This window comes from Monopterus albus, unplaced genomic scaffold (genome assembly GCF_001952655.1).
Source record: "Monopterus albus unplaced genomic scaffold, M_albus_1.0 scaffold23.1, whole genome shotgun sequence".
Lineage (NCBI taxonomy): Eukaryota > Metazoa > Chordata > Actinopteri > Synbranchiformes > Synbranchidae > Monopterus > Monopterus albus.
In genome coordinates, this window is record NW_018127903.1 from 1675170 (window position 1) to 1699457 (window position 24288).

Below are 24288 nucleotides of genomic sequence, written 5' to 3' on the forward strand. Positions count from 1 at the left end.
CTCTGTTTCAGATGGTAAGGAGAAACTGAGCCTTAGGGGTGAAGTCGACAGTTCCACCCTACAGATTCTTTACAACAACAGCCAGCGTTGTATAGTACAGAGTCTGGGGGATAGCTGGAGGTGGAGCAGCTTGCCTGGACCTACTGAAAAAAGAAATGCACACAGGGAGGCAATAGGGATGAAGGAAGATGAAGGTTGATGCTATACAAGGGAGAGGGCCAGGTTTGGGGGCTCTATCTGGGGCAATAAGAGAATGGAAGGACAGGGTGACTCTGTGATACACATACCACCAGGTCCTTTTTTCTGCCTTTGCTGCGTCATGTCCCCCCTTCTGTATGAGCGGCGAGGGCTGGGTGCAGCTATGCAGATCCCAGTGGCCCTTTATCAGGGGGAAGAAGCGAGAGCTTTGGCCCCATGGGCCTCTTTTCTGCTGCCAGGTGTCGAGATACTCTCTATGCCCACACTCAGTGCGGGACCAGTCTTGAATGAACCCTAAGACCTCATAGAGAATTTATCTTATGTAACTGCTGGAACAATGTGAACAACAGGACAGTATTCTGAATATTAAAAAGAACAGCAGCAGAACAATTCACTGTGTAAGGCAAAAATAGTGGTTGACAACACTGCTGTTGAAGTAAAATGTTATCTGAAAGCAAATTACTGACTGACTGACTAAGCACTTAAGTAGCAATATCAAAAGGCTTTGACAGTGAGTGTCTTTAGTACAGGGAAAATCAAGATGTATGAAAATCCGTTAACATTTGGGTGATAATATTTTGGAAGACAGAAAAACTTAACCTCTTTTTTTAATCCATCCATTATAATGTGTGAGTATAAAAAGCCTTAATGGATAACAATGCACTGATGTAACTGCAAGAGACTGGGAAAATCTCTCTGAGATATAATATATCCAGTACACATGCGCACAGAGGCGCATACCCATATATCAAATGTTGAGTGGCAATCACTCACCTAGACACTGTCACGTTGCGGTAAATGGGCTTATTTTGCATGAGAAGGAACAGGGAGCGACGGGCTGCAGCAAGCAAAAGAGGGACTGAGGGACTGAATCAAATGATATGAGTAGGCAAAATTAAGCTCAAATGCAAGTGGAACACTTCACAAGAGAGCCAATTTCAATTCCACAGCACTTAATTTAGGATTTGTATGGTTCAGCGACATGCTACTGTATAGTAAGCCATGTAAGGACAGATTGTACAGGCCTGCCTGTATCAGCCCCCTCTGTCTCTTTTAATAACAATGAATTTAAAAGTGATGATATTCTACTGTAGATATTATGTAGATGTTTTATGGCGGCATTACAAATTCACATGGGTTTTAATGTGATGAGTGCACATTTTGAGGATGATTTTTAGACGTGTTAAGCTAAACTCAGTGTGTTTCACATATTCAGAAGGTACCCGTTTTAATTGTGTATTTTGCTTTGATTTGGTTGATTTATCCCAATACCTGGTGTTCCTTGAAGTTAGCCCTCTGAAAGTTGTAGCCCAGCTGGGCGTAAAAGTTGTTCCCAAAACTGTAGGCCTGTCCAGTGTCAGTCCATATGAAGGAGTGTCTGCTTCCACAGGCCGCACCCACGACATTGACGACACTCACGTCTGCTTCACTTCCTTGAATGTTCAGTTCCTGTGGCAGCTTAACCTCAACTGGCTGGGGTTTTACCTGCCGCTCTCCATCACCCAGTCTTAAACAAAAAATGCAGATAGAAATGATAATTTGACAGTTTCTTCACATGTTGCGAACATTCCAAGACTTTAGAGGAAGCTGGACAATTCAGTATGTGTTACATTCTGATGTTTGTTTGATGTAATGCATAACAATGGTACACAGTTCACCACACCAAATGTTCAATCATTTTACTTTCACCGACCTAAAAATTCACAAAATTAGCTTATTAACATTGAGGCAGGAGTAGGTAATTCTCATTTAAGTATCATGAGACCTCAGTAAATATCAAATTTGGCTTGCACCACAGCAGCCAAACTGTTGTGCTGTCTTTCTGGCATGTTTCCACCAAGTGTCACATCTACAGTATTTGTAGCAGGCATATATCAGTGAGGTCAGTGTTATGTTCCATGGGAAGAAATAATAACTGAAACTAACTCAATCTGTAGCTGTACAAATGACTTTATATAGGCCTTAACTGAAAGTTGTGTTGCTGTGTCTGTGTCCCTAGTGCGAATGAAGAAAGAACATCCAAGACCCTGTTTCAAGATGAGCTGGTCAAACGCAGCCCCAGCACCCCTGTGACCTGTGAGCTCCCAGTAGCTTCAAACAGAACTCTGCTGTTTGCTTCTTGATAAAATGCTCCTCTTTGTATTTGTTTCCCTGAGCCAGCGTCATAACCTGCAATGCCCCGGCCATATCTGCTAGTTTGCGGCATGTCTGGGAAAAATAACAAACAGTCTTCTCCATTATTTCCACAAACGGGGAACGAAAGGTCCTCGCCCGCCATCCCCACGAGAGCCTGTATTGATTACAACAATGCTTCATCTCAAGACAAGACCACTCTGGGGTCACTGCTATTTCCATCAGAAAGTTTGCCAGTTTAAATTTACACAGCTCTCTCGTACTATTCTCCTCTCTCGCCTCCAGTGAGAGACACAGGAGAGCTGAGGAGTTTTCAGATATCAGAGTGCCAGTTGTGTAAGGGAGATGTTCACCCTTTGCTCTTCAAGTGGGTGTTGTGGAGCTCCAACTATAGGCTCCTCCAACTATAAGCTCCCCGCTAGAGAGCCTCAACCTGCTTAGAGGGGTCAAAGCATCATGAGAGGAGAGAGAGAGAATGAGACAGACAGAGAAATAGAGTCAGAGACAGAGAACAAGGGACAATGGGAGATGATGAGAGACTCAGAAGTGATGCCTTTGTTTCTTTTATGTATTTCTCTGAGGTCTGGTATGCTGCTGTCTGCTGCTACCAGAGGGTCGCTGAATCACTGCAGCCCTCAGGCCCCTTAGATGTCATTACAACCAGACTGGTTACTGGCTGCAGAAGTTTTAACAAGGAAGCTCATCAGGAGGAAGACAACTTATGTTTGTGTGTATGTCTGTTTATCTGTGCCTTTTAGCTGTTTTATACGCAGCTGTACAATATAGTGTCAGAAGACAATAAGACGTTTGAATTACTACTGCGTTAAACTAAACTAACCAAGGACAGCTGAACTTTTATGGACAGCTGGCATCACTATGTCCTCTCATGTTTCACAAACTGTCAAAGTGAGGCAGCCAAATGACTGAGCAGCACTGTTCACTTTGCACATTTCGATCTTTTATACTTCTGAAATGTACTTACTGTCCACTGGTGCCATTTCCCCATGCAAAGATCCTGTTGTCCACTGTGGAGAAAAGAAGATGAGGATAATTAATGTGAGAGACACTGATTGAAATGAATGGGCAATGCTACAAAATATAATAAAAGCATGGTCTGTATTTGAGACGAGCTTTGGCATGGGGTTACTGTAAAAATATTTAATAGTGGTAATCTTCAAAAGTTGTTCTTGTTTCACACTAACAGCTTAGGTTCTGTTTTTTCCTTTATGTCCCCAAAGCAGAGTTAGCAGTGCCATGTCAGTGGGTGGACCCTTCCCTGCTGTGTGAAGTTTGATTAATACAGCCTTGACAGAGAGTTCAGAGACTGGGGCCACCTCTCACACACCCTGCTGTAAAATAATGAGCCTTCAGTGGGAAGGAATAATATAAATGTGAGGGGAGACACACTTCTTAAGTCTAAGTCCAAGATGAATATATTCAAATGAAATGAGGAGAGGAGGCTAACTGATTAGACTTGTCTCAAAAGAGAGGGAGAAGCCTACATATTTCTCCTTCCATGTACATGTATTTAACTGTCACCCCTTTGCACTAACAATCCAATATGGCACTGATGCATTTGCGTATGGTTTCTAAAAATACCTGGTCCTCTACCTGTTCCTGCTGTGGCTCCAGTCATGTTGGAACACAGACAAGGCTTATTGGTCTTATGGGAACTCAAACACCACAGGGGTAACAGCCAATAGCCATGGACTTTACTCATCAAGCCAACGGAGTCCTCATGCATTATAGAGTAGGCTATATGATTAACCTAAGCTTGTCAAAAGAGAAAAATTATCAACAAATGTGGGGTAATAAATTGTAATCCGTGCTGCATATTTTTGACTTATGACCCTTGGCATTTTAAGGGCTGGGTTGTATAAAAGAGTTGTAGCAGAATGTGTGAAATGAAATAACATGAAAGGTGAAAAACTACTTGGAAACTTTAGGAAAAATGTGCAAAACAGGTCACTGATTTTTATGAGAAGTAGTGCACCTTTTGGGGGGATTTATGAACACCAGTGCAACACTTATTGTAATGTAAATGTTCATGATTTTATCAAAATCACATCATATACTGTACAGTGGGCAATTAAGACACAGGTATTGCTGGTAATAATATTGCATGTTACTATTTATTTAATTGGTATATGTGTCTACATGTAGGGCATTTAAACTTTTGTTTGATCACTGTAAACTAACAGGATACTCAACTTTAGCCATCTAAAGTTTGCAGCAGTCAACTGGAGGTTTATATCCCACTCGTTTAGCACTTTTATCAACAAATACATTTTTATAAACTATGATAAAGTATGCATTTACCTACTGTATGTACAGTATATAGTGCAGTCAGCATCGAGTTTCTTTACTACAGAACAAGACAGTGCAAATATGTAAGTATATTATAAGCATTTAAGTGCTTCTGCAGAAATGCATATGGTAATAATTTACATGAAATGACATCCTTGAACTCAGCTCACAACATACTGCTCACTGGACTGACCACATTCATTATGAACTACTGCTAATTACCAGTCTATGTGCTTTTTCTCTGGTCACAGGAATAAGAAGAAACAAAAATACTTTACTGAAAGGATATCTACTACAGGGCTGTGCATTTAAACAGAATCCTTAAATACAGCAGTAGCGCACAGAGCACTGCTGTAAAAATCATCTTAGCTTTGTAGCTGACGTTTGGGCTATGGCTGCTCTGAGGCTGTTACTAGCATGCATAACAATACAGTAACCATACAGGAGTCCAGGATTTAAGTTTACTTTACAAGCATAAGAGTCCTCAATGGAATAATGAAATAAAGATGAGAATGAAAATGCAATAGGAATAAAGACTGTGACTGTTCCCGAGTTTTATTTTCTTGTTTTTTTTTTTCTTTTGCTCTGGTTACTATTGTTTTCTTGTTTTTGTTTTCTTTTGGTCTTTTGACTCTTGAGGATTGTTATGTGGGAGTATGATAAATAGCGGTGTTTAGAGTGTGTATATCCAAAACAAAAATATTGGCAGCCGTGGATCTTCGTCTTCTGCAACACTCTGCACACAAGCACATTAACAAAATCCGTAATAGCACCAGGTTCAGATCAAACATTGCAGCCATAGCAGCATTTATAGTTTTTAAGTTTAAATGATAAAAGTGCTAAACGAGTGGGATATAAACCTCCAGTTGACTGCTGCAAACTTTAGATGGCTAAAGTTGAGTAACTTGTTAGTTTACAGTGATCAACACTGAGCTGGATCCTAATACATGTGTATTGTTTCATCCACTGTGGCTCAAAGGCCAGGGATAACTGTGTAAGTATTTGTCAATCTTGTCTTTGCTGTAGTATTCATGTGGTCATTAATGCATATTTGAGTATCAAGAAACCAAACTTCACAGTGAGACTGCTCTCACTTTGTATCTTTGAGTCTTCTATTATCCTCAGAGTGGCAGATGTTTCTGCCACCCTCCAACCCACCCACCCGGTTTTCTCCCTCTCTCTCTGTGACAAGGGCAGCGGCTGGCACAGGGGCACAAAGGCCAACAGCAGTGCATGAGGCTGACATACAGAACTGATGGGCAGGGCTGAGAGCTGGCAGTTTGGCAGGTTGAGTGTTCACCCTCCTTTGCCCCCCACTAGCCCCCTGCTAGCCCCTGCTGCTCTGCACCGTACCCAGGCACCAGCATCCCAGCGGCTGGTGGCCCATTGCTTTGCTCCCCCATAAAAATAGCCCAACCCATTAGTCTTCTGCCTCCCCGGGGGCCACAAGGTCTCCAGCATCATTACCAGGACTAAGGATCTGACTACCACCACCACTTGGCACACCCCCCCCTCTCCTCTCACTCCCCTTCTCTAATTATAGGTCAAGCACTTTTTTTGTGTGTGTAAATTATAGAGCCTTTGTTCTCATCAAGAAAACAAAACAACCAGGAGAGGAGCAAGGAAAAAGAGAAAAAAGTAGATGAAGAAGAGGGAAATGGTGTAAAAATTAGAAAGGGGGGGGGAAATTTTTCAATTATAAAACCAAGCTAATTTGGTATGACCACCGACTGTCATGCATGGTGACGGAGCTCCATTATGCAGTCATTTGAGCTCTTTCAAATTAGTTATGTTAATGTCCTGCGTGTGAATGTAACACTTGGATGGGACAAGATTTCAGCAATTAATTTCTACAGTCAGCAGAGAGACAAGCAAATTTATTTTCCCTCTCTCAGGGAATTGGTGGTGGAGGGAGTGAGGAGGGGAGAGAGCATTCTGGAGCAAGGAACAAGCTAAACACAAGACCTAAATAAAGCCTGAACAATGGGAGCCAATGCCTCCTCATTCATTCAATTGACAATGTTTTGCAGCTTAAACCTGTTTTATTAATTATGTTTGACATTTCCTTAATTAGTTTCATTTACACCAAATCAATCCCTGCTGCTGTACAGCGTCATTTATCATTTTAAAAAATTTGCATAGCCAGTGCTGACTTTTTCTACTTAATTATACATTAAATGTGTCAGCCGCGCTTGCTGCCTGGCATTATCTGAGGCAGAAAGGTTTGTGGCTGGACGGGGGTGGCATTAATCATCAGGGCGGGTGCGGGCAAGGGGTGCTCCCGGTCGCCAGCGGGAAAGCCGAGCGGGGCTTCTCATTTTCAAAGCTTGATGCTTCCGGGGCCATGGTAACCTCAGTGACCTACAGGGAGAGGCAGACAAATCAGCGACCTCCAGCCCGTAAAACAACTGCAGCTTGTTTATGAAGCATGGTGAAAGGAAGGAGTGAGCACAAACAGGACAAGAAAAAGCTGGAAGATGTGTATCCAAATTTACAAAATATAACTCGAGGAGACAACAAGAATGGATGTGAGTTCAAATCACAGATTCCTTTTTCAACCAGTCATGTGACATAAAAAAAGAAATAGTCATTTAATCATGCAATTTCGCTATGTGCAAGTGTTTTTAATTTGTTTGTTTCAGAAAAACAATTAGTACCAGAAACAAGCTTTGAGCAAAATGTAAAATACCAATTTTCTGTTGCTGAAAGTCACAAATTAATAATAGCAATCATATATGTGGCACCATAACTCCAGTGGTAACTCAGCTGGCTCAGTCAACTGGCTGAGTATGGCTAGCTGAGCAAGTTCGTAAGCACAGAGCAAACTGACAGCTCAAACACCTGGCAAGCTCACTCCTGAGTAAATTTTCTGAGTGTTGAGGTGAACATGGCTTTACAAATCACCCATTCAGGAGAAAAGGCAGAAACTGGCAGGTAGGCAGAGCTGTGGTGTCAGGAGTGAAAATTACTCTGAAATGTGGAGCACAGTGAGTGGCTGAGTGAATGGGTCCCTGAATGGTGAAAGCCATGCGTGTCACTGTGTACTATGTTCACATGGGAAATCAAACAAGTGTATTTTGGAGGTGAGTCAACACTTTTATCCTTTGGAAAATGAAAATATTTGATGTCAATTTAAATTCAGAACGGCCTGAGGTATTGTCACATACAAAGAAAAGTGTAGAGGCTACGGTACCTGCTCATGCACAAGTGAACCAATTACACTTTCAGTGGTACAATACCAGTCTTTACATTGTAGTAGTGCTCATATTTAGATGATTTGTTTAAGTCTCTTTTTAATTAACTAGATGCCATAATGCACAGTGATAAACTAGTCAGTCATTCTTAACAGGAGGTGAGCTCCTTGACATCCTGACTCCCTGATGGCCTGTCCCAAACCCCTGAGTTCGCAAACAGCCCCCTGAATAAGTTGTCTCAAAATGTAAAGTGGTTGAAACCATGGCTTTGCTTGCAACATCGTTCAAGGGCAACACAAAAGAGAGGCGGTCAACAAAGAACCTGATGAAATGGCTAATGCCCTGGCATGCCTTAGCACAAACAGCAGGGGGGCAGCCAGAGGCGGCTACATATGCAAGCCTCACCGCCCTGTCTGGGTCCTGCTGCAGCACTATCTACCCTCACAGGGTCATTGGATTAAGGACTGCAAAATCTGGAGCAGCACTTGAAACTGCAACAGGTTGGATCAATAATTGGAAGAAAAGAAAAAAGAGAAAGAAACCATTACCTTTGCCAAAAGAAAGAAATAGGAGTTAATTTCTGAAATGTAGAGGATAGGGAGTCTGAATATCAAACACCATTATTCTAGAAAGTTCCTCCTCGGCATATTAATGGTTGCACATTGACTGCAGAAGTTTCTATCATTTCAAAGCAAAGCAGTTGAAATAAGCCACTGACTCTTTGAACTTGTGAAAATATAATAATTTATATAAGTTATCACTCTAAAAACTATAACTTTCCTTTCTCTACAGCCCTTCCAAACATCACCAACAATTCCCCGACCAATAGTACCCCTTTAAATGCAAAACATTTTCACTATCAAGGATTATGCTTCCTTTCAGAATATATGAAAAACCCTTTGTGAAAATATGATGATGAATTCATGGGCCTAAAACTCTGGGGTAGTTTTAACATCGGCAAAAAACGGAAGGAAGGGAGGAGAAAAATCACCTATTTGGATGGCATACATTACCATTACTCTTGTATTGTGTCTCCACTTTTCATAATGACGGGGATAAGTGTCCTGCTCCGAATGCGTATCCGCTGACAATGGAGGCAGACATTACTTGGTTAAAAGCTCAGGGTCCTGTGGGTAAAGAGGCCCAGAGAATAAAGAGTATCCGTCATGGATAACGAGCTATAAGGATAGCACATTGCCTTTATAAATCACTAGATCTTGCTGTTTATTTAAATTCATTGGTGCCTCATTATAACTGAGCTATGCACCTTTAGGTCCGAGTTGATTAGGAGTGCCATAGCTCAAAATGGCTTTTAATTCAGTGAAACGTAGCTCTGACCTTGGTGCCGTAACCCTGACTAAAACACGCTGCGACTCCCACATTAATAATGATGCTACCTTTACTGGGCCACGGCGCCGCGCCGCTGCTACTTAAAATATGTATTATTAGTTACCAGCGACGGCACATTTATCACACCAAATTACCCTTCGGTGTAAAACTGCTTAATTCTGGGTCCCTGTACCCCTCTGCACTATTACCTGCTCTTTAGAAAGGCCTGGAATTAAATGTAGGGATGAAATGTCAGGGTAATGGGGAAGAGGATGCAGGTCGATGGGATGCACACTTGATCATTCCCTAGTGGCCTTCTCCCCATCCTGACGATATACTGAATGTGTCTTCCTCATAAAGGAAGTTCCACTGCGCTCTGCCTTGCAGACATTTAAAGGTGCAAAGATGTAAAGGGTACTTCTTTGAAATATACTTTACACTGTCCATTAAAATTACATGCAAAATAGTATCCACTCTATGTTAGCATGAATGAGAACTTTATACTCTGGGTATCAAGATTTCATAAATAATGTGTCTCATAAACAAAACTTTGGAGAAGCAAAGAAAAATGAAGCAACCATAAACTTTTTATTAGCAGACTGACACCCCAGTGACTCGGGTGCATGTAAAGCACATAAACAGGGATCTGTGCACACAAACTCACATACACTGCATACACACAGAACTACCTCCAGCCTATTGTGCTGTAGAGACAGGAAATAGGCCTACAGCCACTAAACACTTGTCATTGTTCATCCCAAGTGTGCCCACCAGAGACTGATTACTTTGACCAGTCGGCTAAATGATTAGATCAATTAGATACTTTGGAATGGGCATCAACAATGGCCTGCTGCAGCTTCAAGACCTGTGGGAACTGCCTCATTAGGTCTCTGGACTCTACCCAAAATCACATCACAAAGACAAAAACAGAGAACCATAGGAGAGGAAGACAGTGGGGAGAAGAGAGATGAAGATATAGAGAGAACACTGAACTTCAATAGGTGAATTAAATGTGCCCCTTCTGTCAGCACCTCTGGGATCAATTGTGTTTATGTGGTGCAAAGTCTCAAAAACATGTAAAAACAATACAAAGTGATCTAACAGATACATAAATTGGAGTATTTTGAGTGTTAGCCATATAGTCCATTGTGATAAGACCAGTGGGAATGCACTGGTATACAGAATTTCTTTTCTCTTAGGATAACATCAAACAGCCCAGTAACAATTTAGATTGTCAGGGACAACACTACATATGGTTTACAGAGGAAAACAGACAGCACTGGCATAAACACATTTCTCATATCAAACACGTCATATTGTACAAAAATATATGCACAATACATTAATGATTCCTGCAAGTGGCAAGGCTGGAGCAGCAGGGGAAAAGAAGACATTACGCACGTTCCATCAGATGTCGAATCAATTAGTCACGACCATCTTCCAGAGTCAGAAATAACCACTCATCCTCCCGTCTCCAGGGAGCCAGGGATAGGCCTGGGCAACAGAGGAGAGATGGGAAAAGATCCAGAGACCCAAAGGGGGGTAAAGAGGATGGAAATGAGAGAAAAGGAGAGAAGGGGATAAATAATGCTGTCTGTTCTATACAGAACAGACTAGCGTCTCTATTTTCACACACATACAAGTCTTTACTCTCAGCTGAAGCATTTTGCATATCAGAGGGCACTCGTTTTGCACAGTGCAAACACGCTGGTCATTAACATGTGATGACATTATCTTCCTAATCGCACTACATAAGGTCTCCTCTACAGCACAACTGTAGCACTGACTCAGACCCCTTCTGACAATGTCATAGTTTCCACTGGCTGCTCTTCTGTGTCTGTTTTCTCACCACAAAGCCTTTAATCTTTTAATCTGAAACATAAAGCAAGTGTATACAGCACAGAGATCATTCGGCCACTTTGCTAAAAGGTAAAAAAAAAAAAAAAACGAAAGATTATTCTGTGTAAAGGGATACAACAGAGATCCCATCCCTACGGGCTAAAAATAATTTAATCTGTTATGTAGGCGCACCAATAGCAGCCTCACACCTGAATAGCACTGATTATTACTGGGCTTGAGAAGTTGGTAGCAGATAAATCTGTTTCTCTTCATCTGTACTGTGCTATGGAGAGGAAAAGCTATTGTATCTGCTCGGATTTCTTCTTGCTTCAGTAATCTCTCCAAACCACCAGATTATACTATCAAATTGAAGAAATCACAGTACAGACCATAATAAAACCATTTAAAATAATTTTATTAAAAGAGCACTGTAAAAATGTATTATCTGCAGTGTTTCAATAATAGATGCATTGTTATAAAGGCTGACAAACAGTTCTGCTGCATGAAGTGTGCTCCACAAACTGGGTACCTACTGCACTACTATGAAGTTCAAAAAGTAACAGCTTGTACTTCTAGTCAAACTCTTTCTATTTTGTTTATGGTTTTTGGTTGAGCATTTTAAAAGGGGTACCACAACTCCATTTTTTTCACACAGCCAGGCAACTAAAAGTACAGGAAGTAACATTATTCACATTGTTCTTTTTTTAAAGTTCCGGGTGAGGTCTGCCTAATAAGGCAAAAGACAGGGGATCCCCATTGTACGCAGCACTAACCAACCCTTTAGGTGTTACGTGTTGTTGTTTGCACATGGCCTCAGTCCCTAGAGGCAGTGAGGGAAAAGAATAGAGAGGAAACTAGAAAGAGACAGAGTCAGAGAGGGGACTCTGAGGAACCCAAAGTTACTGTAGAGGAGACCACAGGCATCCCACAGTCCCCTCTGATTCTGTCTGTTATTCTCCCAGGTTGGAAAAACACTCCTTGCCAGAATCAGCAAGAGGCATCAGAACGCTCTCATCCCCACCCTGAATCCACCACATTAGATGGCGTGTGTTTGTGCCCTAGGGATCGCAGTGGCTCAGCCTGTGTTTGGGGTACTTTGTCAGATGACTCACTGTGTGTGATTTATGAGCTCTGGAAAGGTTGCATTTTCAGCACGCGTGGACGTCCACATGGTAAATGGAGAAATTCTGAATTTATTAACATACAATGAATGATGATTAATGTTTTGGTATAGATCATGCTCTCTTTTCAGATGCCTCAGTGTGGGGGTGATATATGCAGCAATAAAATGATATGTATGTACTCAAAAACACATTGTATGAGTGTTGAGTCCATGACTCTTTTAGAGATGTTCACTTGTGTGCCTGCGTGATGACAGTATCAGAAGGGACTGTTGTCTGGACTCCGTGGACATTTATGTACACATAGCACAACAGCAGTTCTTCTGCATGCATTATCCTCCACACAAAGTGAACTGTTCTCTTCTTGTGCACCTTGCATAGTCAATGAGAGAATGTATAAATTAAAAACACAGAATTGTGATGCAAAAGAATGCAATTTAGACCAATATCAGGATACATTTAGTGATCCATTTGTCAAAATCCCCACCATTATTAACTTTTGTATTCTACAACACATCTTCTATCTCCCTCATCAGCTTTTTCAATATCTTCTCAAATACATTACTGCCAATGTGGAGCGGGTATGTTCACCCTAGGCCAATTACTGCAGTGAACCATAAAGGTAAGCAGTGCTAAAGAAGGTTTTGTCATATATTTGCTTTTGTGTCCCGGCCGGATCCCCTCAGTGGTAGGTGGGAAATACAGGGAATATCAGCCATCTTTCTAATCACAATGACAACTGAGGAATCAATATGCAGAGGCATGTTTCTGGCAGGTTTTTGGGAATACATCTATATGAGCCAACGTGAGTCTGCCCACATGTTTGCATCTCCAAATGGTGAATCAAGGCTGGCTTCCACTTATACAATGACCTTACCAGTTCACCCCTGGAATAAGGGTGAATATTGCTCCATGCTTGCATGTGGGGAAACTAAAGACGTAGCTGGAAGAAGTGATCAGTCCATTGTGTAGCTACAAAAGAAATCAAATGTGTGTGCACGCATATCTTGATGTTGTTGTAAGTATGTGTGCTTTGAATCAACCGTGTATAAGGTGTGGTGTGTTTTTTTTGTGTTTATTGCATATGTATGAATGCAAGTATAGATATGTATGTCTCTGAGTGTATGCGGTGGTGCACGTACTTGTGGGCTAACTTAATATATATGTGGCTGCTGTCAGAAGAAGCTGACTGGTGATGAGGGATGGAGAGAATCAGAAACACATTGGGCTGGGAATGGGGTGTGAGCCGCAGGGTCGCCCTGGCACAAAGCACAACTGCCTCGCACATCATTACCCTCATTCCCCTAATGCGCACAACACTTAGAGCTACAAACAGGCTTGACTCCAGAACACACATAGGCAAAGGAACATAAAGTTCCACACACCCACACAGGAGTATAAACTCTCAAGTGCCTACACACACTAACAGTGCACAAAGTGATATTACTGTATAGTGTTAACAACAAAAACTTTAACTTAAGTGTGAAAAGAACTGAAACTTAGCCTGAACTACTACTAGTTCCTAATAACTGGAGAAAAGCCATGTGCACAATTTTGAGACCAAAGTACTCAACGGGCTGTTGGTACAGTAGGAGGTCGCTGCAGTGTTTGTTGACTCTCCTATATCTGTTCTTAACAAAGTAAGCCAAATAAATCCCTTCTCCAAACTTTCATATCTTTCCCCATTCTGGGAACACATTCATTGCATGTTGAGACAAAAAAAAAAAAAAAAGATGACAGCCATTTCAAACAGAATTGGACTTCACTGGGAAAAGTACACCTATTCAACTGAAGAACCTCCATAAGATCATATGGTTTCACGCTGTAACGGATGCCTTCCTCCCTTCTTGCTGCATGCGAGGTTTTAAGAATGGTGGGATTGAGGCAGTGGTAGGGCAGAGAAAAAAAAGACAGGAAGAGAAGAGAGCAGAAGATATGATGCAGAAGAGTGGAAGAGAGAGGTAAGCCAAGCATAAAATAACTTCAATCTACTATCTTCTCAGTGGGGCAGTAGGAGGCAAATAGCAATCCCACAAATGCCGTGTACTCAAGGGGGTTCCCCTACCTCTCACTGACCCATAGAAAAGAGGATCATGGGAGAGCAGGGATGAGACAAACCCAGTTCAATTAAGGCACAGTGACGCCTCGTCAGCACGGCAGATGAGGTGTCAGAGAGTTCAGCTGCGGATAGATTACAGGGAAAAAACACTTCCTGGCTCAGCACAGTCAGGGTCTTGCATGCCTTGGATTTTTCTTTCTGTTCCCCTTTGTCTTCTTCCCATTTTTTCCTCTTTTCTTTCATTGTCAGCAGACGTTTATAATATCAAATCTTTTTGGGCTTTCCTGCAGGATCAGTTTGGCAGGGATGTCAGCAGACCCACTAATGGCCCTTCTCAGAGGCCTTTTGGATTCTGGATAGTTAAACTTCTTATTGAATTTGTGCATTAGCAGCGAGCCGCCTCAACACACCTGCAAATGACATTTAAAGGTCAAAACGACATGTACAGGCAGGGAGTCTCATTCTACATATTATGGAGCATCAAGATTGCTGGGGGAAGCAGGGAGTCAGATCAGAGAAATGTTTGGGAGAGAAAGAAAGACCGAGGAACAGAAAGATGACTAAAATGAGCTGTTTCAAGGGGACACATAAAAACCAACGCAGAGATCAGTGCCAAGTTGCCAGGTTGCCTTAACCACCAAGGGAAATCAACGTAAAAAAAAAAACAAAAACAAAAAACCTATTTTTGTAATGTATTACACCATTCAAACTCCACTGCTGCAACAACGGCAATGTGACCTCCTATACAGACAAAGAGATGCCTTTAAAGTGAGAGAGACTGGTGGGGGGCACAGGAAGGGGGCACACACTGGGAGACCCTGAGATATTCACAAGGCCACTCCTCTGCCAAAAGTTTCCAGGGGATATCTCTCCCTGTGATTAGATTGACATTACCATAATATCGGCTTTGTCATTTCACAGGCCAGTTGTTAAGGAAAAGCGCCATCCTTTCCTCTTTTCTCATGACAGCATCAAGCAGGCAGGCAGGCATCCCAAGGTATAGAAACTGCTTTCTCCCCTCTCTCTTCATCAAGCACCCCCTCCTCCTGTGAAGCTCCGCTCACAAGATACAAGCTGGATTTGGCTCGCATCCTTGCCTCTTCCCCAACACTCTGCATGGCTGCCTGGTGTCAGAGCGCCAACTATCCCGGCCCAGCTGCACTGATTAGCACAGGCAGATTATTAGCCAGGCATCTCCTGGAAGCATTGCATACTTTTTTAACCCCTTTCTATTTCTCTTTCAAATCATTGTGTTCCACACAGTTGACTGTATGTGAATAATCATCCTACAAAAGACAAAAGCAAAAAATAAAAATAAATAATTAGCCCCACATGTATAAAAGTGTAGTGGTTAGGCAGTGCAAATTTGTTAGTACTGCTTGTGGATGCATCAGCAAAAAGTGATTCATCAGCATTGTGAAAAGAGCTCTCTCATCTGTCATTCTTTGTCTCTCTTTCTTGCTCCCCCCTCTTCCACTGTCTAGCACCTGTCCTGCTGCCAAAATTTCACCTCCCAAACCCCAGGACGTGAGCATCCTACTCTCAAACTTGTGCAATGCCTTATCTGTACCTCACACATTAACATCCTGCATCTGAGGCATCCTTCTCTCCCTGTGCCAGAAATATGCCGGCAACTCTCTCTCTCTCTTTCTCTCATATACCCTATTCCCCATCATGTTCTTTTTGCTTTCTCTCTCACTGTCTTTCTCTCTCCCTCTTTCTCTAGAGCTTTGCATTTGAAATTGAACTGACACACAGCCAATTTATCATAGGCTGACACGTGTCATGTCCAAGGCCTAACCACAGGGACTTAGAGTAGGCATTGCATTTATCCCCTTTGTTGTCAGCAAGGACCAAGACAATACCAGGAGCTATTAAAAAAGGAGTAAAGAAGGATAGAGAAAAAATGTGGAGAATGAAAGAGTTGAGAACATACCACATATACAACATCAGCCAGGACTGTATACCTCTGATGTTTACCTCTTAAAGGCTACAGACCTCTACAAGGGCGAAGCCAGCACATTTTCCTAACCAACAATCAAATGTGTGGTGATGCAAAGCATCGGGTTATAACCTCGATACAAAGCCAAAACAGGCATGAGATGGATTGGGTGGTGAGGTAGCACAATATGGGCTCAGACCTTTGTGTTGGGGTTCGTGGAGTAATTTAAATTTTAATATCACTGTGCAATACTCATGCGACTAATAAACCCACAAAAAAATGTAAGGACAAAAGTTCTATCCAGATCTAAAACAAAAACAGCTGACTGAAAAAACACCTCTGGGAATGTATTTAAGAATCATTTGAAACATATAAAAAAGTCTAGAAAGTTCACTCCCGGTTGCTAAGCTGCCATTAACATGCTTTCATAAGCTGCAATAAAGAGCAGGAGAGATACTTAAAGGTAATCATTCCCGAGACAAGAAAGGGGACAAAACTGTTAAATGTGCATCATATAAAAACCTTTCTCTTTAATCACGTTATCACTGCATTATCACTCCTCTCTTTGAATAGGTTCTCTAAAATAACACACATCCTTATCGTTATACTGTGTGGAAGAGGCAAGAGAGATGACCCTGCCTGATAACTCTGTTACTACGAAGAATGTGTATATTCTCCTTAGGCACACTAGGTGGAAAAGATAACGCGAATGGGGACAGAGGCTAATGAGATGAAGGAGGGGTGTGTGTACATGTGTGCGTGTGCAATAAAGTTATGATCCACACCGCTATTAAATGGCATCTCGCACATCCATAGGCTTCAGCACTATGGTATCTGACATAAATGTTGAGTGGGCTGTCTGCAGGGAATTTACTATATATTTTACCCAGAAACTGACTTTCACTGACAGATGAGCTTCAAAATGGTCAGAGAAACCTGAAAGGCAAGGTACCATTCTTCATCTCCTTTCACTCACAGGCAGCATCTACGTTACAGCGTCAGCCTGCGACCATCTACTAGACCAGCAGACCAGTGAACTTGGGAGCCAATCAGACTGTTGATTATCTAGTAGTAAGTGACCTTTTACAAACTAGCTCTGGAAGCCATTTTGGCTCTGCCAGTAATTAACAAGTGGTTATGCAAGTGAGACAATTAATAGAAGGTCAAGTGTTTGCCTGCTACCCTTTTCTAGATGCCATTGGGCCCTTGACACCAGATTTGAAGTTCAGAGACCATCAGCTTCTCTCTGGTTTTCAGAATAGGGCTTTAGGCTGTGTTTCAAAGGTGTGAAAAAACACAGCACTCCCTACCTGTATGGGATTGCGTGCACTGCAGCTGGCAACAGCACAGCGCAGACTCCGGCAAAATGATGCAGCACCGTGCAGCAAAAAAGTTGGATCTGGTTCAACATTTTTCTGCATCACACGATGACATCATCCAGCAAGTTGCTGTGTTGACCAATCATGTAATGGGGTACAATCAGAACGTGGACACCCACAGGAAGAAGAATCTTGTTTACTATGTTACCATGAACATTCAGTAATATTTACTCTTGACTGAGCCATGGTTAAAAATGACATGCTGTGCATTTGTGCTTTGATATTGGATGTTTTTTTATCTAGCCATGCTAACACACTGGTGGTAGAAACTGATGCTAATGTAGAGCAGGCTACATTAGTTACATGGCAAACCAAAACACACTGGAAAATTGGGGGCTGCAACCATGAATGAGACCACTCTCGTTCACTTGTCACAATGTGGCCATGTTGTACGCCTACATGACACTCCCCCTGCCACCACCACCCCCTCCACCAATGCAGCTCCACTACAAGGGGTTGCATTTCAATGCACTCAGTCTGAATGCCCACTTACACATGGGAATAAGTCACCTTTCTGGTGAGGTAGACACAGCCTTTGGTTTCTGTCTAGACTTGGGGAAAAGAGCATAATGTGGTTCTGTGGCTAAATATGAGATATGAATCTAATAGAAGAAAGGAGAAGGGATGAGACACTGAGGAGAGACCCTGAGGAGGTTTAATGACGAGTGTCCTTACTATGTGTACACAGAGGCTTTCATATTTAGACACAGGCTGAATGATAAATGAAATAAAGGCTAGCCACAAATAATAACTTTAGGTCCTGTTGGCTTTACCACTTACATGTCCAAAGCTACACCAGTACACTGTTAAATTATTCTGTTCTCACAGCCTTGTATATTTACTCTATTTTTTACTTTCATAGTGTAAAGGCTGATGTTGACTGCTATTAAATTTCCCTGGAGGGTGCACTCCTTCACTCACATGCTCCTATCAAATGAGCCAACAAAGCATATCAGGGTGTCGTGTCTGCGAAACACTGCATCACCTTTGTTCACCCTTCATCAACCCTCCGCCCCCATGCTATTACCTCAGGACTATTCCCTATTCCCTGCTTAACCCTTGTCTACAGGACTAGTGTCACACAGAGCAGCACTCTACCGCCCTCCATATTCCACAGCCCCTCACCTCGGGTGACATCTAACACTCGCTCTTCGCCTCTGACGTGCGCATGTGCATACAAACATGCTCTAAAGTACATCCACAAACATGAACTGCATGGAAACAAATGTGCCACTGCAGACACACGCAGTGAAAATAAGCAAAACACAAAGACAAATTCACACATGGATGATTAGCCTATGGAGGGTTTGATGTCCCCAGATCTTTGCCCTTCATAATAGTAGAAGCACTTGTCGTTCCCGCTGATCTCTGGCCCCTGTACTTCTCCCAGTACAGTCATGTGTACCACACACTCCCTTGTTTTTGTCTTTTACCAAGTCCCTACATAGACTTACATTCATTTTCCAGGAGACTTACCCTAATATCAACCAAAGCCGACACTTGTTCAAACTTGACAATGCGTCCTTTTTTTGTAAAATTCAACAAACTATGTCATGGGGACCAGCCTCAGGTCCCCACAAAGCTACTGTGCCTCTGTGTTTTTTCTGTCCCCACAAGTATAGAAGATCAAGTCCCCCTCCCCCCCCAACACACACACACAAGCACTGACACACTGGTGAGTGAGTTAACAGTCGGAGGAAAGGGTGACAGGAGTGAGTGGCATTGGGAACGTCTGTGTCAGTTGCCTGCCGACAGCACCTTTGGGATTGGTAAAGTTTGATTTGATGGCTTTCCCTGTTAATTAGGGTTTGGAGGTGACTCCTGAAATGGAAATGGGCAAAATGTACAACAAAAAAGAAAGAAAGTAAGATGTGCCAATTCCCACTCGCCCTCCTCCATCTCCACCTTCCAAAACATGTGACCCATATACTGAAGTACCTTGTGAAGAAAGTAGAACAATCAAGTCATTTGAAGTTATAGGCCACTCTGTATTTGTGCGTTTCTGCCAACGTAGGCAGGGCAGTTCAGTCAAACTAATGTAAAATAGGCTAAAGCTTGCATTTAAACAAAGTCAACAACAAATAAGAGAACAAAGAAGAGAATGTTTGTTCTTTAATTAACTGTGCACACACATTTGTTCAAGCATATCAATTTACATGTCAAGTAATACTGTCCCCTGCTGGTCTAGAGAAGTGCTACATGTGCAAAAAAAAAAAAGCTTCATAGTCATTAAACAGTGCTGCCTTTTCCTTTTAAATGCAGTGCTATGTGAAGAGGTGAATGAGATGAGACAGGAAAAGACAAGACAAAAACAGAAAGACAAAAAGAAAGTGAGGAGTAACTCATTTGTAACTTGTCAACTCGGATATTTGGTCACAGTGAGAGAAAGGGTCAGGAGCTGCCCCGTATCTCTTATAGAGCACCGCCCGCCCTACCCCACTGCCCTCTTGCGAGGCCCTTTTACTGCAGTGTGGAGCTCTTAAACATATACAGTGCACAGTGGCCCAGCTATTTCTGATTTACTGTGTGCGTGCCGTCCTCCATGTTATTTTACAGCTGGCTGGGATGCTGCTGCAGGAGGATACTGCAAAAAAGCCAAGGTCAGATCACATAGCCACTGAGATGAGAGACACTGATAATAATACATACACATCATGTTCTCGCCTCACACTGCCCACCCAACATTAGTTGTTATTTTTCTCTGTCCCTCTCAGACTGCAGGTTGCCTCCATCAGCTGTCCTCTGCCTTTACCAACAAAAGTTTTGTTTCCCTTAATGTCTTGTATCCACACTGAATAGCAAAGAAGATGTGAAACCTTAAGATGTTAGTAGAAAGAATAATAAATAAGAATGAAGTATTGAAATGCATAAGGTTTGTAAAACTTTATATGATCTGTACTCAGTGAAATTACAGCATGCATGGCAGGGATAGAGTGAGATGTGAAGAAAAGTAGAAAGAGTACGGGGGGAGGTGATGTACATGAGGTGATTGGGAGAGAGGAGGGGTTGTTGGGAGTGGGGGAACACTAACAGTGTGCTGACAGCATGTAGAACAGTCACCAGATATCTTTAATCAGTGAAATGTATTTCCCTCCTGCTCCACCCGGGAATTGTTCAGCGGTCAGACCTGCTGGGGCGACACAAATGAATCTTGGTGGAGGTGTGGACAAAGGCGGCCGTAAGGTTATGGCATGTAGATGATTGGAACTCTGCCGGTTTCTAAGGGAGCTGCCACGTCCCACAGAGCGGGTGTCACAACCAGATGATGGGGACAGGGTACTTGCTCCCTAGCCAACAATGGCATGAGCAAGGCTGCTGCATGAGTGTGTCTGTGTGCAAGTGTACACACACACACACACACACACACACACACACACACAAACACACACTTTAATAAGCATGCATAACCATGAGTGTACACATACACAATATAACCACATTCAAGCAGCAGTCATAGTGAATCGTCTACAAATTTAATTTATAATCACCCTTAGAAAGCACTGGGACAGAAGGGCATGGGAGTTGAATAAAAATTACTTTTTACAAAACAAAATTCAAATATGAAAAAAGCATGGTCCAATTTAGATTTCCTTGGCCTCACATTGTTAACCAATCAGAATCAAGTGGGAGTGGGTAGAGATGGGTAAGGGTGTGGCTTATGATGCCCCATGACCCAAGCCCCCAAGGGAACCTCACTCACAGCAGATGTCTTGTCTCTACTGCACTCTCCTCCTCAAAAGCTTTCCACCACTTATTGTCAATGAGGAACATTATATGAAAAGCAAAAATGCAGAATGGTGTTGTGGAGCAGTGATTCTCAAGGTCTTGCCGAAAAACATAGAGGAGAAAGGGCAGTTCCAAACCTCAGGTCGGTGAAAAAAGGGCAATACACCAGGTGTGGAATTGTGGGGTACAAATAGTGGAAAGGAGTACGGGTGAGTGGAGAGGAGGATAAGGTACGTGTGTGTGTGTGTGAGAGTGTGTGAATGTGTGTGTGTGTGACAGAGAGAGAAACAGGGAAAGTGAGATTTGGTATGTGTGTGATTGTGTGCTGAGGTGAGAATGTTCTTAATGGGATACAGGTGACAACATGCTGGTCAGAGCCACTGAGCAATGATTACTGAGGGAGCTGGAGGTGTGTGCATGTATGTATGTGTGCACATGCACGTGTATATATCGAAGAAAGAAAGGAAAAAACATGATGCTTTAAAGCTTAAAAATTTGTATTAATGGGAGTATTTTACCTAGAATTCTGCACATAGAAAAACAGAATCTCCACGAGTTTGTTGCATCAAAAAGAAAAAAAGCAGAAGTGTTGCTTTGAGATAACGCTGATTGATAAAGAAAACAGAGTGAGGCTCTCTAAAGCTCTGACCACTATGAAAACAGTTTTAGCCTATATTTCAGATTCCTTTATATTGAGTCCCTAATTTTATCAATAAAAAAAAACAACCCTAAATGATGTAAGTCTTGCACATCATGTTTTAATAATACTGCCTTAGAGAAAATGTTGAATGAATTAACTTGAAATAATTATTCCGTTATTGTTATTCTGCAACAAATTATGACAATTCAGGCTTTGCATTTGTTTTATTTATTTTTAGATATAAAAGCTTTCACCTGCATCAATATTAATTCATTACTTATTTACTTAACTAATAAATTATTATGGAAGCTGTTGATTCCACAGATTCAGACAAATGGCAAGGTATAAAGATTAGGTTTAAAATTAATTTAAATAACTATTTGACTACTTTGTTAATTATTTAAAAAAAATGGACATTAAAGTTCATTAATTCCACATCAGACCAAAAGTATTTTTATCGACTTTTAACTCGTGAACTATAGTTATGTTGGTAGAAATTCTCTGAAGCAGCATTTGGGAGATAAACCTGAGGTAACTTAGAGCAAGAGAAGAAAAAGGAAAAACCTACTTAACAACTGGGATAAACTAATTAAATACATTATGGTTGGTTTTGTTTTCCAAAATTAGATTATGGAGCAGGAACTTATTTTTGTTCTATGTGACTTATAAATCACCAATTGAAATGAAACAAAACCATTTTCAAGCCAAAGTTAAATTTGACTGGTTAACTGTACATTTAGCTGATGAATATAAAACCAGTGTTAACCACTGCCAATAGCTGATTGTTTTCATTAGTGTTTCTTTGTGTCTACCTTGACCCCAGCTCCTCCATCAGCTATTTCTTCTCAAAAGAGAATTATTCAATTGCTGTACTGCCAAAGTATATCAGAGTGATTTTGAATGACTCTAAAAGGCTCATCAAAATTAATTAAAATATTTGTAATTCTGAAATTCCTCTTACTTGTGGCCATACATTTCCAAAAGCACATCATCTATCAGAGCACAATTTCCTTTCCAGTGGTGTCTCTGCAATGGAAAGACAACATTATGTGGAACACTGGTGCCCCCTAGTGTTAATTATATTACCTTTTGATTGGAGGAACACTGATTGAAATTATGTCCAATCAATTCTAGCTAGCAAGGAAATGCACTTTCTTTCACAGCAGTCTCTAAATGTTTCACATTTGTGAGGCTCAGGAAACTAAATTTGATTATATGTTGATTTTTTATTAAACTATTCTAAACAAGTCAATATTTTCTGACTTTAAACCGTGACACAGAATAAGAACTGCAGGTCTCACAAATCTTAAATCATAAAGCAAAAAAAAGTATTCTGAAATTCATTAAAGTGAAAAAAGTCCACCTCATACACAATCTTGTCTTTAAGTCAGACATAAAACTGATAAAACACTTTTTCTTATTTAAAACCATGCGTAAATTTATACTGTTGACGCCAGGATTAATCCTACTGACTCATTTTACCTCCCTGATTATATCACTCCGAGTTGTGTGTGTGTGTGTGTGTGTGTGTGTGTGTGTGTGTGTGTGTGTGTGTGTGGTGGCTGCAGGATGCTCTCTTTCCCAGTCTCATTAGCTGTGAACTTTAGCCATTGCCGGCAGACACCGTAGTTCTCTTAGGCATTACCACAATTCATTATAGGTATGTTAAAAAACTGTGCGTTTCCCTGAAGAACTCTGTTCACTGTCACCATCGAGAGATTCAAGTGATAAAGTGTAAAAATCTATTCAAAGGATTTGACTTCTCCCAGAAAAACATGAGTTTAGATGTCTGGTTTTATTTCTACATGTCTATGCTCCTTTCTGATATCCTTACATTTTGATTGTGATCTTAAATGACTGAAAAACCAAATGCATGGTCTCAAAAGATAAGAGCAAGGTTTTGATGTTGATAACTGTGACCGTTTGGCACACACACACACACACACACACACACACACACTCTTGCGAGGTCGGTCTCTTCTCTCTTTGCCACATAAATGCGTAAATACACTCTCATACAAACAGTCACTGGTGATTTTTTTTTCTTCACCATTGCCTGGGTGAGACTGCATCATGAACTTAAACGTTCAACTCTCCTCTGTCATCCTGGAGCTTTGGAAATAAAGTTATTCTCATCTGGCAAACCTTCCTCTCCTCAATCCCCTTGATCACAAAGAAGCCGTCAAGCTGAAGATATGAAAGCACCCCACAACAACCCTAAACCATCTCCAATAAGCATGCCATGTTTCTTATGCAAATGGAAAAGAGAAGCACTTACAAGAGGACTTTTAAACGTATGAAGACCCTGTCAGTGTAGTTGGGTATCATAACGTTTACTGGCTAATTTCTGTGGGTCAGTTGTGGAGGAATAGACCTGTCAATCATTTTCACATGTAGCAGAATTTGTCTGTCTACTATCAG

At 41.6% G+C, this 24288-nt stretch overlaps 1 protein-coding gene across 1 annotated transcript in view; it reads right to left on the reverse strand.

Annotated features, from left to right (window-relative positions):
* Positions 1–201: 201 nt before the first annotated feature.
* LOC109957027 (serine/threonine-protein kinase Nek9-like) overlaps positions 202–24288 on the reverse strand; it is a 49453-nt gene continuing 25366 nt past the window's right edge. The window contains exons 4-6 of the mRNA XM_020594597.1: positions 3314–3356; positions 1471–1705; positions 202–237 (exon numbers count right to left, since the gene is read on the reverse strand). Coding sequence (XP_020450253.1) covers positions 202–237; positions 1471–1705; positions 3314–3356 — 314 coding nt within the window. The remainder of the gene's footprint in view (positions 238–1470; positions 1706–3313; positions 3357–24288) is intronic.